The sequence below is a fragment of the Gossypium arboreum genome, chromosome 6 (assembly GCF_025698485.1).
Source record: "Gossypium arboreum isolate Shixiya-1 chromosome 6, ASM2569848v2, whole genome shotgun sequence".
Lineage (NCBI taxonomy): Eukaryota > Viridiplantae > Streptophyta > Magnoliopsida > Malvales > Malvaceae > Gossypium > Gossypium arboreum.
In genome coordinates, this window is record NC_069075.1 from 142,432,598 (window position 1) to 142,445,725 (window position 13,128).

Here is a 13,128-nt window from a genome sequence, read left to right on the forward strand (position 1 = left end):
TGTTAAATTGTTGTAATATTTTAGTCACTGAGCCATTAATTGCGGTTAACGGTGTAATATTAAACGGGCATGACATTTTAACTCATCATTTCAAATAAAAATTTTAGGTTAAATTATACAATTTGTGCCCATATTTTTTTTGTTTTGCGTAATTTAATTTTTTCTTTTATGTTTTTTTAACTTTTCTTTTTTTTTTCTTTTTTTTCCATTCTCTTCTACTTCTCCTTCTATTTTCCTCACTTCTCCATCTCTTTTAAAGTAAAAGAAATAAATTAAATTACTCAAAATAAAAAATAATATAGGGATCAATTGCATAATTTAACATATAATTTTCGTATGAAATTATGATTTAACGTGTCATGTCAACTTATCATTACACCGTTAATGACAATTAACGCTCAGGGACTAAAATGTTACAACAAGATAACATAATTGACTAAAACATAACATTTCAAACATAAGTGACTAAAATGTAACCTGAGACAAACAAAAGTGACTATTTCAACAGTTTACCCATACATATATAATACTAAATCTTAGTATTTTATGTTTACATTTTATCAATTTGATTTTATTTTTAAAATTAAATTTTATCCTCAATTTTTAAAAATAGTTGAATTTAACCATCAGCATTTCAAAAATAATCACATTACTTTTTTAATAGAAATACAAACTAAAACGTTAATTTTTATGACTTAATGTTCACTTTGACCTTCGAATTATACGTATTTTTTTATCTTTGTATTGTTTTTTTCGTCTCTATTTGATTCTAAACTATCCTTCATTACATGGTTCACTCTATTTCTTTTGTAACGGTAAAAACCGGTTGACATGTGGCACCAATCATAAAGTGCCACATGACACATTCAACCAATTATAATATACTACGTATCAATAAATTTATGAAAATAAAAAAAATAAAAAAATACGTTGACTTAAACTTATTTAAAATTTGATAAAATATTAAAATTTCGTATATCAAATTTATTTGGATAAAAAAATTAATATTATTAAATTTTTGTAAGCTTCTCTTTACACTTATATTTAATTTATTTATCCAATAAATATAATTACGTATTTTAAATATGCTCCACAATAAATCTTAATCTCAAGTTCTATTTAAGATACACTTAATTTATTAAGCTTAATTCGATCACAAACTTGTTTATTAATTTCCATACTCGAGCTCAATCTTGAGTTGAATTTTTCATGTTTAACTTTGAATATTTAAATATTAAAAATAAAAAGGCAAAATTAAGTTTGCGAGCTATTTGAATTTGGAATCGATATGCTCAATTTTTACTCATTTAATAGCTTATAAGCTAAACTCGATAATTATTAAATCAAATTCTTTTTTATTTTTCAAATTGAATTTTAGTAGTCTGCGAGCACAAAAATGTCTCGTTTATACTTATACATATACAAAGGTCAGGTTTCTCACTCAAACTCGAAAACTTATACAATATTTTAAAATTTTTTGATAAAAATATTAGGTTTAAAAATTAAATTTAAAAATTAGATTTATTTAGAATATAGATCGATTTCAATATTCAAGATCTAGTTCATTTTCCAATATGTCAAAATTTCCTCCTTTCTTTCTTTATTTATGTAATTAGTATCACATAATAATTAAAGTATATAATTGTTGGTCCCTGAACTTGATAATTATGTTCACATTGGTGCCTGTACTTCGTATTATCCACTTTGGTCCTTAAACTTGCAACTAGATCCATTTTGGTTTATGAACTTAGATTATATTAAAATTTGATGGTGTAAAATTGAATGGTATAATGGTCCGAGCAAACGGGTTGAACCGATTAACTCGAAACTATTTGAAATTGGTAAAAATTGTAAACGAGGACAAAAAAATTCAATTGAACTAGTTTAATATATATATTATATTTTTAATTAATAAATTAATTATTATTGGTCCAGCTATTGAACTAGTTAAACTAGTTGAATCGAGAATTGGTATTCTGACTTATTCAATCACCTATCGAGTTATTAAAAGATTAAATGTGTCACATCTTAAAAATTATATAATTTTTAAAAAAATTCAAGTGATGATGTGACATAATATCAGATTACCACGTTAAGGTACTAAAGTGCTAAAGTTATTAAAAGACTAAATTGGACCCAATTGTCAAGTTAAAGTGCTAAAGTGGACAAAAAAATGTACAGGTACCAAAGTGAACCTAACTAACAAGTTCAGGGGCAAAAATTATATTACCCCAAGTATATAATATTACGCGCGCCTCGTAACCACGTGCACTTTTTTTTTCGGCTAATTTGTTTTTCACTAAAAGAGACCCAATTCAAGGCTTTTACCGCTCATACATTTTCCCGCCACAAACAATTTGGCGGGAGATCATAACTCCCCCCCTCCCCCCAAATTCTTTAACCAGCCAGCCCCTAAATCCCTAACATTTGTTATTCACTCCATCTACAACGAAGCTGCAATTCAACGAGCTCCTCTCCCCCTTCTCGTTTTCTCCCCTTAGGAAAAAAATGTCTTCAATCTCAGGTGAGTGTATGCTCGTTTTTTTTCGACAACAAGTTTCAGTTGTTTTTGAGTGTCTAGATTTGAAAAATATTAGGTAGATCTGGAGCTTTCGGATATTATATTTTGTTAAATTTTTATTTGTTTTCTTTACACATTTGTTTTGAAACGTTTTAGATCTGATTCAGCATTGGAATATCAATATCAGTGATCCAGGACTGTAAGCTGTAACTTAATTAGGTTACCGGTTTTTGTTCTTCCTTCAGTGTTTCCGTTTTGCAGATATTGCATTTGAAAAAGGTAACGCGTTGTTGTTGTTTTGGTACTATTTGCTCGGGCATCGCTTAGTTCCATGAATTTTGAGTTCTTGCCAATGGAATCGCAGTTTTTCTCTTTGGAATGTCGTTTTTTTTTCGAAATTAACGATAGCATAGATCTGGAACTTTCAGATCTTACCCTTTTTTTTTGTAATTTTTGAATTTTGTTATTGACGTATCTGTTTTCAGACATTGTAAATCTGTTCCAGCATTGGCAAATGTATATCAGTGAGCCAAGAGAGTAATCGTTTAGTGTTCTCTTTTTAACAAATAATTTGCATTTGAAAAGGGTAACGCGGTTGTTTTTGTATTATTAGCTCACTCATTGTTTAATCCCATGAATTTGCGGTCTTACAGATGGAATTAACAGTTCTCCATTGCAACTGCACGTTTTTGTTTTTCTTTGGATCTTCGATGTTTTCAAAATTAAAGCTAGCATTGTGCTTATATACATGTTATGTTTTGCTTTGTCTGTGGTGACATTGTTCTGCTTGAATATTGTATTCTAAGGTTAACTTAGCTTTCGAAAGTTGCTTGAGAGGGTTCATTGAACGTAAAACCATTTCATACACAAATTTGACTTTTTAGTGCCAAATTTCAGTTTATTGCCATTAAATTGCCTTTTATTTTTATAGTCTGGGTAAGATTGGAGAAAGGGGATTTCAATTTCATCTAGAAAAAGCTAGACTTGCAATTTTAATCCTTGCTGATGCTTGGCTAGTTATTTTGAAATTAGTGCTTTGGTTAATCACGAGTAGGTTTATTAAAAAATGAAAATTCTATGTTGCAGGCAAGCATTCAAGCCTAGTTTTGAATGATATAGGCTAGAATCAGAAACAGAAACAATACTATCTGATGGAGTTAAGAAGCTTGACCCATTTTCACTTTGTCAATGCCATTAAAGGTGGTTCTGTGGCAAAGTTCATGAATGTGGATTTCCGTGGGCGACCAGCACTCAAATTTAAGGAAATCAAAGAAGTATACAATTTAAGAGACACCAAATATCATGATCAAGTTCCTACAGTTCATCTACGTGATGATTTAGAGAGCTCGCCAACCGAATGTAATGGGGCTGAGGTAGAGATCACAGCCTTCTCTTTGGTGAGAGGAGTAAAAATCAAAAGCGAACCTGAAGATTGTGATTTGAATTGCAGTAACAATGGTGATGAAAGAATTGGCGACTTGGATGATCTTAGCTTTGTCAATATGACGTTGAGACAGCTTAAGAAGAGCTGTATATCAAAGAAAAGAAAATGCTCGAACTTTGTTGGTTTAAATAAAGAAACCATGAAAACTTGCTCTAGTGTGGAACATGAGTTGCCGAACTTTTCGCCCGAGGATGATGGATATGATCTTGAAGAGCCTCTTATTAGTTTGAAATCCAGACTATCCAAGGATATGAAGAAGAGGAAGAGAAAGTCTTCAGGGAAGAGCGTCTCCGTTTCATCTCCAAACGAGGTTTCGCTTGCACCTGTCAAAGTTGAGGTTCCTGAGCCATGTTACTCAAAATGTGGAACCATGTTCGGTGTTAAATCTGTTCCAAGGTTTAGTCACAGCAAGCAAGCGGATTCTACTGTTACTGTATCTAATGATGTTCCTGAAACTGCTAATGTACATATTTCAGAGACTAAGGTGCCTTATCCTACAAAAGAACCTCAATGCGATTCGCTTAATGAGGTGTCCTATGAATACAGGGGAAATTTAGAGGCAGAATATGATGTGGGGATTTCTAATTGGGATATTGTAAAGGTAGACAGTCCAGAAACAGTAAGTTATGAGTACTCTGACTTGTCAGAATTTAGAAAAGATGATTATATTTCCCGTCCTCTTTCTTATGATGTCCCCTTAGAATTGATGTCTCCAACAAAGGATTATAATGGTTATAGTTTGATTCGAGTTCCGGAGATAGCCATTCCTTGTGGTCTAGAAGGAGGTAGCACATTGTATCCCGTAGAAGAACCTGTACGCAGTGTTTCGAATGGGGTGTCTTGTGAATATATTGAAGATGTTATTCCTCAATTTGGTGTCAGTTCTTCCGGTTGGGAGATTATTAAGATAGACGGTCCAGAAATTATCAGTTACCAATGTTCAGGCTCGCAAGAATTTCGACAAGAAAGTTATACGGTCTATGCTTTACCTAATGATATTTCCCCAGAGTCAATGCCTCCAACCAAGGGTTGTTCTCCTGATTTGGATGATAGCTCTATAAATAATTCTTCTGACAACCAGATGGCTTGTCAAACCAGCAGTAATGACAGAACTGAAGTATCTGAGACAGACAATGATGATAGCCTCCAATGCTCGGAAAATATCAATGAAGGTAGTACATGTTCCCATGAGAGCAGAACTGCACATGGTTGGCTTTTAAACAGTGCCATCAGTCCTTCCAGCGACGATGGGTTGTATTGGAGTTCATCATGCCTGAATCTCACAAGACATTCAGTCCCTGTCTCTGGCGGTTCTTTTTCATTAGGGAAGGAATCCCAGTTGCCTGCCTCCATGGCAACTAATGACGATGCTTCGGATAAGCCTATGACATCACCAGGACATCCAGATTATGATCAAAGAAATCAGCAAAATCATCCGGAAAGGCTTCTTTCATATAGAAAGGTGTGCAAAACATGTGTTTAAGTAACTCTACCATATTCTGTTGAAGCTGTTTTTTCTAACTAAATGCTTTGATTTTCAGGCCATTTCCCCAACCTCCCAAGAACGGCTTTGTCGGGCTATGGAGTTAACTGGGTTGGATGAAGATGAGCGTCAACGTAAGTACGCAAAAATTTGTTAATAGATAGAGATCGTAACTTTTATGCACCGTCTTTTAAAGTGGTTTTCAAAATATTGAGACTCCTAATATTAATTGATTGCTTCATCATAATTTATTGAACAAATAGTTGGTAGCCATATGTTTTTTATTATTATTTTGATGCAATATTAGGGTTGGGGTAGGGTCATATGGTTTGAACTTGTGTCGAACTAGTGTCTGGTAAGAGTTGCGTTTTAATCATGACTTCATACAAGTCAAGGTAGCCATATGTTTTTATAGTCAACACTGAGTTAGGAAATTTGGGTTAATATTTGATTCACTAATAATGTATGATTTCAATATTTGGAAATCAGGGTTAAATTTTTTTTGATGATGTGTTATCACCAAGTTTATTGATTGTGCATAGAACAATACATAGTCAATTAATCAAATATAAATCCTATTACTTATTTTCATTAATGGTTTATTCAATTAACTTGCAAGCGTTTGGAGCAAAAGAAGTAAACAGTGGCCAATGTAAAGAAAAAAAAGGAGTTCATAATATGTCCAATTAATTGTTTCCATATAGTTTATTTTTATTCTCAAACATCTAATCTCTCTTGCCTCTAAAATTACAGAAGATCTCAGAACTCATGAAACTTTTAAATTTAAGTATTTCATGATCTGCATAATTGGATTTTTTTCCCATTCAAACTGGGTTTGTCCTTATTGCATTCCATATCTGCTTGATATTGATTGGTTTTTATGATAATATCAGAATGTAGAGGGAAATTATACTTTGGGAAGCAGATCAATCATAGGATGTTAAAAGCTCAAGGCCTTGACCAGTTTGCGAGAGATGGAGCCACTGTCAAGCCAAAACCATTCATGAGAAGAGCAAAACAAGATAAGAAAGGATCCCCCCCTAAGGGCATTCTCAAGGTTCATCCATCTCGTACGGCACCACATGTTAGCAGTCCATGCACCACTCTCCAACGTTGTTCGCAAAGTGCCATTGCATTCACGCAGAGACAAATGCGTGATATTGAATCTTTAGCAACTAAACTCACAACTGAGTTGAAGTCCATGAAAGATATTGTGCTGGGGCAATTGCAGCCTGAGTTGGATACCACTGCAGCCACAGAAAATGCTGATGAGGTGTGTTGATGCACAACCTTCTTGGTTATTTAATGAACACATAATGACCTATACATATATTACCTTTAAAAGTTTAAGTCTGATATTCTTTATACAATTCCAACTACTACCTATAAGGTACTTAGAGCTTTTAAATTGGAAGATAATATGTATTTAAGCACGCATGAACTTACATTCTCTTGCATGTTGCAACAACAACGATGTCAATTAAGTTAAAGCTTAATTGGTATTCATATATTTGGTTAGATGCATGATGTTTACATATTTACTTCGTTTTACTCTATGACAGGTCAGGATAGCTGTTGAAAGTGCAACAAAAGCTGAAGAAACTGCAAGAAAATGGCTTTCAATGATGGCAAGAGATTGCAACCGTTTCTGTAAAATTATGGTATATTTCTCTTTTCTTCGTGATAGAAAGAAACCCGAATCTTTGATTGAACTAGTTGGATTTCCGGTTCGAACATGTATAAAATTTTAATTTTGTTTTTTTTGTGAACAAAACTAATAGAAAATTAGAAATCGGGAATCGATGTTCAATCAGTTCAATTACTGGTTCGGTTTTGAAAACCTTAAGCAATACTGATTGAGGTATAGCTTACTAGTTTTGCTGATTCCTTCAATGGGTGAATACTTGAATTTTGCAGAAACTAACCGAGGATTCCGACACCGCTGCTTCCGAACGTGTAATCCAAAAAGAAAGGAAGATCACTTTTGCTGATGAGGCCGGTGGAAAGCTTTGCCATATCAAGGTTTTTAAGGATGATATGGACAGCAGCAACACAGCTTTACTACAGTGTGGCATTGTAAAAACAGAGATATCTGGTTGAATTTGATTTTAGGGCATCTCTTACGTTTTTGCAGTGACCCCTCATGTTGTTACATTCCAAGTTGATTCAACCTGGATATGCGGCAAATAAAGACACCAAGCCGTTGACACCATTGAGGTTAGTTTTTATTGCATATATATATGTATGCATGAGTTGAGGGGTACTTAAATTTATGAGATGTTCTGCTGCTATTTGTTTGTTTTGTTCATAGTTGGATGAATGTAAGAATGTTTAATTACGTTGAATGGAATCATTAGTGAAATGAATGTAAGGATGTTTAATTCTTTATTCTATTGGGAAAAATATATTATTTATACATGCATTGTAGGTTATTAATGTACTAAGGTGATATTGGTTTGGTAAGATATTTTGGATTTTTTAATCATTATTATAATTTGGTTCAATTTAGTTTGCTTTTCGATTTTTTTCATATTAATTTATTATTTTAAATTTTATTTGTAAGAAAAAGAGAGTAGCAAATTACATAACAGTAATTACATCAATATCATCTTATAAATTATTTAGATTGGAAGTATCAATTTGCTGGGGAGGAGGAGCAAACTCATAGAGGCCTAATTGGTAGTCAAACATCATACCAAGGGATTAGCCGCTCCATTAGATACTCTGTAAATATGCTCGATACGAATCATCCATGCTCGGGCACAAAATTTTTTTATTTTGCATATTCGTGTCCTGTTTACTATGTCTTTTAATTACAATTGATTGTTTGAACTATCACATTTTAAAATAACACAAATATTATTTAAAAAAATATTTTCATAATGAAGTTTATTTTGGTAAAATGAAATTTATTTTATAATTTTTAATATTTATTTAACAGAATTTTAAGATATTTTTCTTAAATTTTTAAAAATTAAATTACTTTCATTATTTTAAATATAAAATATTTACTTTTATATCATAAAAAATTAAAATTGTCATTTAAATTTTTGATCTAAATTGATTTTTTTTCTTAAAATCTTGAAATTGTGTTACTCTCCAATGTAATGGCACTTAAAAGAACAACTCATTTATGTTATCAAACATGATATGCTCTATCAGATATCAAACAATATTTGAATATTTTGATTATATCTTTTCTCCTAATTCAAATGATAATCAACTAGTTATTGTGTCTCAATTATAACAAAAGAAATTAAGTGTTTATATAAGTTTTAATACATTTGCACTCGTATACGAATTTGTCATTAAATTTAAAAATACAAAAAGTTAAGGGTTAATTACATCTAATGTCCTCAAGCAATGGTTTAAATTGGTCCCTAAGTTTCAGAGACTTAATTGAGTTATCAAAGCATTAATATTGTATTATAGTATTTTTGTCCACTTAGCCATTAACATGTGAAACATATTTTTTAATATGTGTACTTATTGCATGAATATTACTTCAATTTTAATACATTCACCAAAAAGCTAGTACAAAGCTCGAACAAATAAAAATTACAGATGTTTTCATAATTCATTTAAGATAAGGCAAATTAAATTATTAGTTACCCAATTATGATTTTTTTTGTTACTTAATTACAAAAAATTATAAAATGATTACCCAATTATTCAAGTTCGTCTTTTCTGATAAAAATGGAATACCTAAAAAATCCAAGATAGTTGGATGATAAAAAAAGACAAAATTGAATGGTTGAATGATCATTTTATAACTTTTCATAATTAAATGATAAAAAAGAAAATTATTAATAGTCAAGTGACTAATTTATAATTTTTCATAAAACATAGTTATTACGTTAAAAAAGCCCAAATAAAAAGCCCAATAAAACCCTAATTCGTATAATTTCGTTTATAAAAACCCACTACCTCCTCTCCTATTCATCAAATTGCCGCCTCCAGAGGATTTTCCCTCTTCTCTGCTCTTAACTTTCCCTTCTGTCATTTCCTGATTCAATAGAATTTTCGTAAGCCAAATATAGTTTTTTTCCCTTTATGGCGTTGCATCTGTTTATCCTCTTCTCTTCTCAGCAAAAATATCAAATGATTTTGCTAAAGGAAGATAAACAACAGATGCAGATAATGAAAAAAAGGGGTAAGCTTACCAGCCCATTGCATTCTATTTCTTTGCCTTGGTGTCAAATGGACTTACCTACAAATTTTCCTCTCTTTTTTTTATAAATTGTTAGGGTTTTTTGTGGGGTTTATTGGATGGAAAGGGATGGATACTTAACTTATTCTACACTCTGATTAAACAGTGTATATTCAAAATTGCGCTTTTATATATTCCGATGCCATTTTTTTGTTTAGTTTTATTGTAGGGATTTGAAAGTGAAGGCAAATGATGTTAAAATTTATTGCTTATATATACTGAAACATTATATGTAGATTAATAAACTCCGCTTATTATCTGATGCCTTTGCTTATAATCAGTTTTTTTTCCAATTTTTGGCTTGTTTTTTGAATTAATTGTGTAATTCCCCCTTTTTTGTTTCAAAATTTTCTAAATTTTTTTAGGGTTTTTATTTTTGGAGTTTATTGGGTGGCAAGGGATGAATATTATCTTATCCTACACTCTGATTAAACCGTGTAGATTTAAAATTTTCGCTTATTGATATTCTGATGTCATTTTTTTTGTTTTGGTTTTTCTAAAAAAAATTGAAACCCAAATTTTTTGAACTGATTATGATTTTAAGGGCACTTGTTTTCAATGAAGAGAAGAAGCAGACGTGTGGTTTGAATTTGATGCCATTGATGTCTGCATTTTTCACTATATGTGAATTTTCTCTGATTTTTAATTAAATTTTTTACCTTTTTTTACTTTATTTTACTAGTAACATCATAATTTCAATATTACGTGTTTATCTTAAGAAGTAAAAAAGGATGAAAATCGTATGTTCGTGCAAACGCAGCATCCATCATTGGTGCAATGAGTGGCACTTTCCACACGAGATTTCTGATTTTATTCTCTTCAAAATTTAGTATGTTTTTAAGACTAACTTAACTGATTATGTCGAAAAAAAAGTTTGGAAGAGCTTGGAAGTGCATCCGGCTGGACAAGTTTTTTTGCTGATATGTCTGGAAAACTCGCCTAGCAGGATGCCTTTTCAAGCTCTTTCTTCGAAACTGTTCATTTCACTAATTCTAAAAAAATGGCCAATTTGGTTAATTAACTTTTATTTTCGACATATTTTGATAATTTAGTCTTATTTTAATCTAAAATTATTAAATAATTGAGTGTTTTATAACTTATTTTGAAATATATAATTAATTGATTTATTTACATTTTAGATTTTGTTTTTCAGATGAGTTTTTAAATTTTATGATTTTTTTTTAGAGAGTATTTTCCTTCCTCAACCCCAACATGAATATTGGCATCTCTCTCGTGAGCTTGTTTGTCATATCCATATCAACTATCAATTGAAATGCTTTCAAGTGTGATAACATCTTCCATTAAGGATTCGAGATCAACCTTCCCTTTAACAGTAATATTTTAGATTGTTATGATATAAATGTCTAGTGAGTACAGTTGTATTAAAATTAAATGATTAAAATATTAATTATATAAGAAGCATTGGAGGAAATGTCGAGTTGGATGAGTGAGGGGATTCATCATAGTCAACCGTGCTTCAGATACAATGACCTTGCAACGACGGCAGACGATGCTGCCATGGAAAACGTTACGTTGAGATTGTCTTCCAACTTTTTGCAGAGAGAAGTGAATTGTGTGATGGTTGTAGCTATCATAGCACAGATTTACAAAGCTTTAAAAGCAGGAGACTTAAAGCCATTAGAGGCCACCTGACAGCTTTTCAGCTTCCCTGCTTTAGGAAAATGCAGTAAGCTCTCTCTCTCGGAACTGTCTTTAACATACGTACATACATACATTCATGCATGCATGTCTTGACTAAGTCTCCATTCCAAATTATGTGTGGCTGCAGATGAGAACCCTTTATTGATCTTAACACGTGGTGATTTGTTATCGACTGAGGAGAGGAGTGATGGCAGGATGAAGATATGCGAACATCTCGGAACATCTCGAAATATCGGAGACTAATGGAGTTTACCGGAGACTAATGGAGTTTACGACATACTATGGCTCAATGAATATGGATTCCCAGTAGAAGAATCTGATCCAGTTTCAGCCTATGCCTTGACCAAAGCTGTATACAGGGCACTTTTCATCTCAGATAGAAGCCACTTTCCAAAGATGAAATTCAAGGACTGGGCAATACTGACATTGATATGGCTAATGCGCTTCATTGGCTTAAAAATCTTGAAATCAAACAAAAATATATTTCTCCTAGAAGAATAGACTTCTATATTTGAAAGTATAATCTTTAAAAATCTTAAACATATACAATAGACCAAAGTTTTAGGTTAAAATATGATATTAGTTTTGTATTTTTATAGTATTTTAGATTTAATTATTTTACTTAGAAAGTTCAAATTTTAATTGTTTTATCTTTTTAATTTTTATGTCCTAATTTAGTTAGTTGAGTCTTAATGTAGTATTGATATTTTTATTAATTAGGAAGGATTTGGGTTTGATTAGTATCGATATTAGTAGAAGAGAGATTATGAATAATTTTTATGTATTATATAAAAAAATAGATATAATAAAATTTATAATGATATAAATATTAAAAAATCTTAATTTAATCGTTAATTACATTGATAGCTTATGTCAGATCATATTACATCACATAAAAGTAACTTAATTAATATGTATTTGATAAATTGTGACAGAAAATATTTATAATTATAATGATTTATTTGGGATTTTAAATAGAAAGATTAAAGGAATTAATTTTAACCCTTTAAATAAAAAGACTTAAATCTGTAATTCTGTTAAGCTACAGTGGCTAAAAGCATATTTTAACAAAAAAATTATTGTAATTAATCTCGTAGTTAGCACCGTCACAAACCCAAAAATTAACTGCAAGCAACGCGGTAGTCAATGCGTTGTACTTATAGGACCCACACCCAAAAACAAGCATTGCGTCGGTAGATTCTAAAGAGTCAAATTTTGATTTTAGTCCTTGTATTATATTTAATTTATGTATTTAGTCCATACAGTTTAATTTGATATAGTTTTATTTTTTAATAATTATTAATGTATGCTTTTGTTTAAAGTTCTAAAAAAATCTAATCCTTAATTTTTTTTTCACTTTAGGTGATATAATGGTAATTAAAATAGTCCTTTATCGATTTATTATCGTTTAAAAAAATTGAGCTCAAACTTATGATTTGGGTTTCTTTAAAAAATATATAATATTCTCTATGGGTAGTTTTGATGGTGGGAGTCTTTGTTCGGAGATGTTATCTAAACTGAATTGGGTTAGAAATCAAAGAGGATATCTTCAATTCAACCATAATTAAATTATCTAAACTACTTGTAGTTTGATCAATTCAACCACCAATTCAATTTTGAAAAACTTGTTGTTAGGTTCATGCGCCTATCTCCCTTGCAAGGAGCTCAACCAAGCCGCTTAGGTGAAAAAGGCTCCGTGACAGCACAATGGCCCGTTGCTATCCTCAATTAATGGGTTTTTCGAAGTGGTTCGAGATAGTATGAGAGACAACATTGTTCTGAGGATCATAGTTTACTTTTTCCCTTTA

The 13,128-nt window shown here is 31.2% G+C and overlaps 1 protein-coding gene, 1 long non-coding RNA gene and 2 other non-coding genes across 5 annotated transcripts; all 4 read left to right on the top strand.

The window, feature by feature from the left end:
* The first annotated feature begins 2,332 nt into the window (after positions 1 to 2,332).
* Positions 2,333 to 7,942, top strand: LOC108480760 (uncharacterized). 2 transcript variants are annotated; one of them, XM_017783853.2, is made up of 7 exons: positions 2,333 to 2,524; positions 2,678 to 2,800; positions 3,608 to 5,427; positions 5,507 to 5,582; positions 6,342 to 6,721; positions 7,011 to 7,109; positions 7,366 to 7,942. In XM_017783853.2, exons 3-7 carry the CDS (start codon positions 3,673 to 3,675, stop codon positions 7,546 to 7,548), a joined length of 2,493 nt encoding a protein of 830 aa, XP_017639342.1. In that variant the 5' UTR covers positions 2,333 to 2,524; positions 2,678 to 2,800; positions 3,608 to 3,672; the 3' UTR covers positions 7,549 to 7,942. The 2 variants fall into 2 exon arrangements, with proteins under 2 accessions (XP_017639342.1, XP_017639343.1); XM_017783854.2 differs by lacking the exon at positions 2,678 to 2,800.
* Positions 7,943 to 9,354: 1,412 nt separating this feature from the next.
* Positions 9,355 to 12,094, top strand: LOC108480986 (uncharacterized). The gene is made up of 2 exons (XR_008284534.1): positions 9,355 to 11,345; positions 11,448 to 12,094. It is a non-coding gene; the product is annotated as an uncharacterized LOC108480986 (long non-coding RNA).
* Positions 9,840 to 9,927, top strand: LOC128294590 (small nucleolar RNA R16). Its single transcript, XR_008284898.1, has one exon. It is a non-coding gene; the product is annotated as a small nucleolar RNA R16 (small nucleolar RNA).
* LOC128294591 (small nucleolar RNA R16) lies at positions 10,048 to 10,136 on the top strand. Its single transcript, XR_008284899.1, has one exon. It is a non-coding gene; the product is annotated as a small nucleolar RNA R16 (small nucleolar RNA).
* Positions 12,095 to 13,128: the final 1,034 nt, after the last annotated feature.

What these genes read in the sequence shown, in the direction of transcription:
- LOC108480760 (XM_017783853.2), top strand. Translation starts at nt 3,673, where the DNA reads ATGGAGTTAAGAAGCTTGACCCATTTTCACTTTGTCAATGCCATTAAA. An exon ending in GGATGAAGATGAGCGTCAAC is followed by an intron (nt 5,583 to 6,341) that starts GTAAGTACGCAA and finishes TGATAATATCAG; the next exon opens with AATGTAGAGGGAAATTATAC. An exon ending in ACCGTTTCTGTAAAATTATG is followed by an intron (nt 7,110 to 7,365) that starts GTATATTTCTCT and finishes TGAATTTTGCAG; the next exon opens with AAACTAACCGAGGATTCCGA.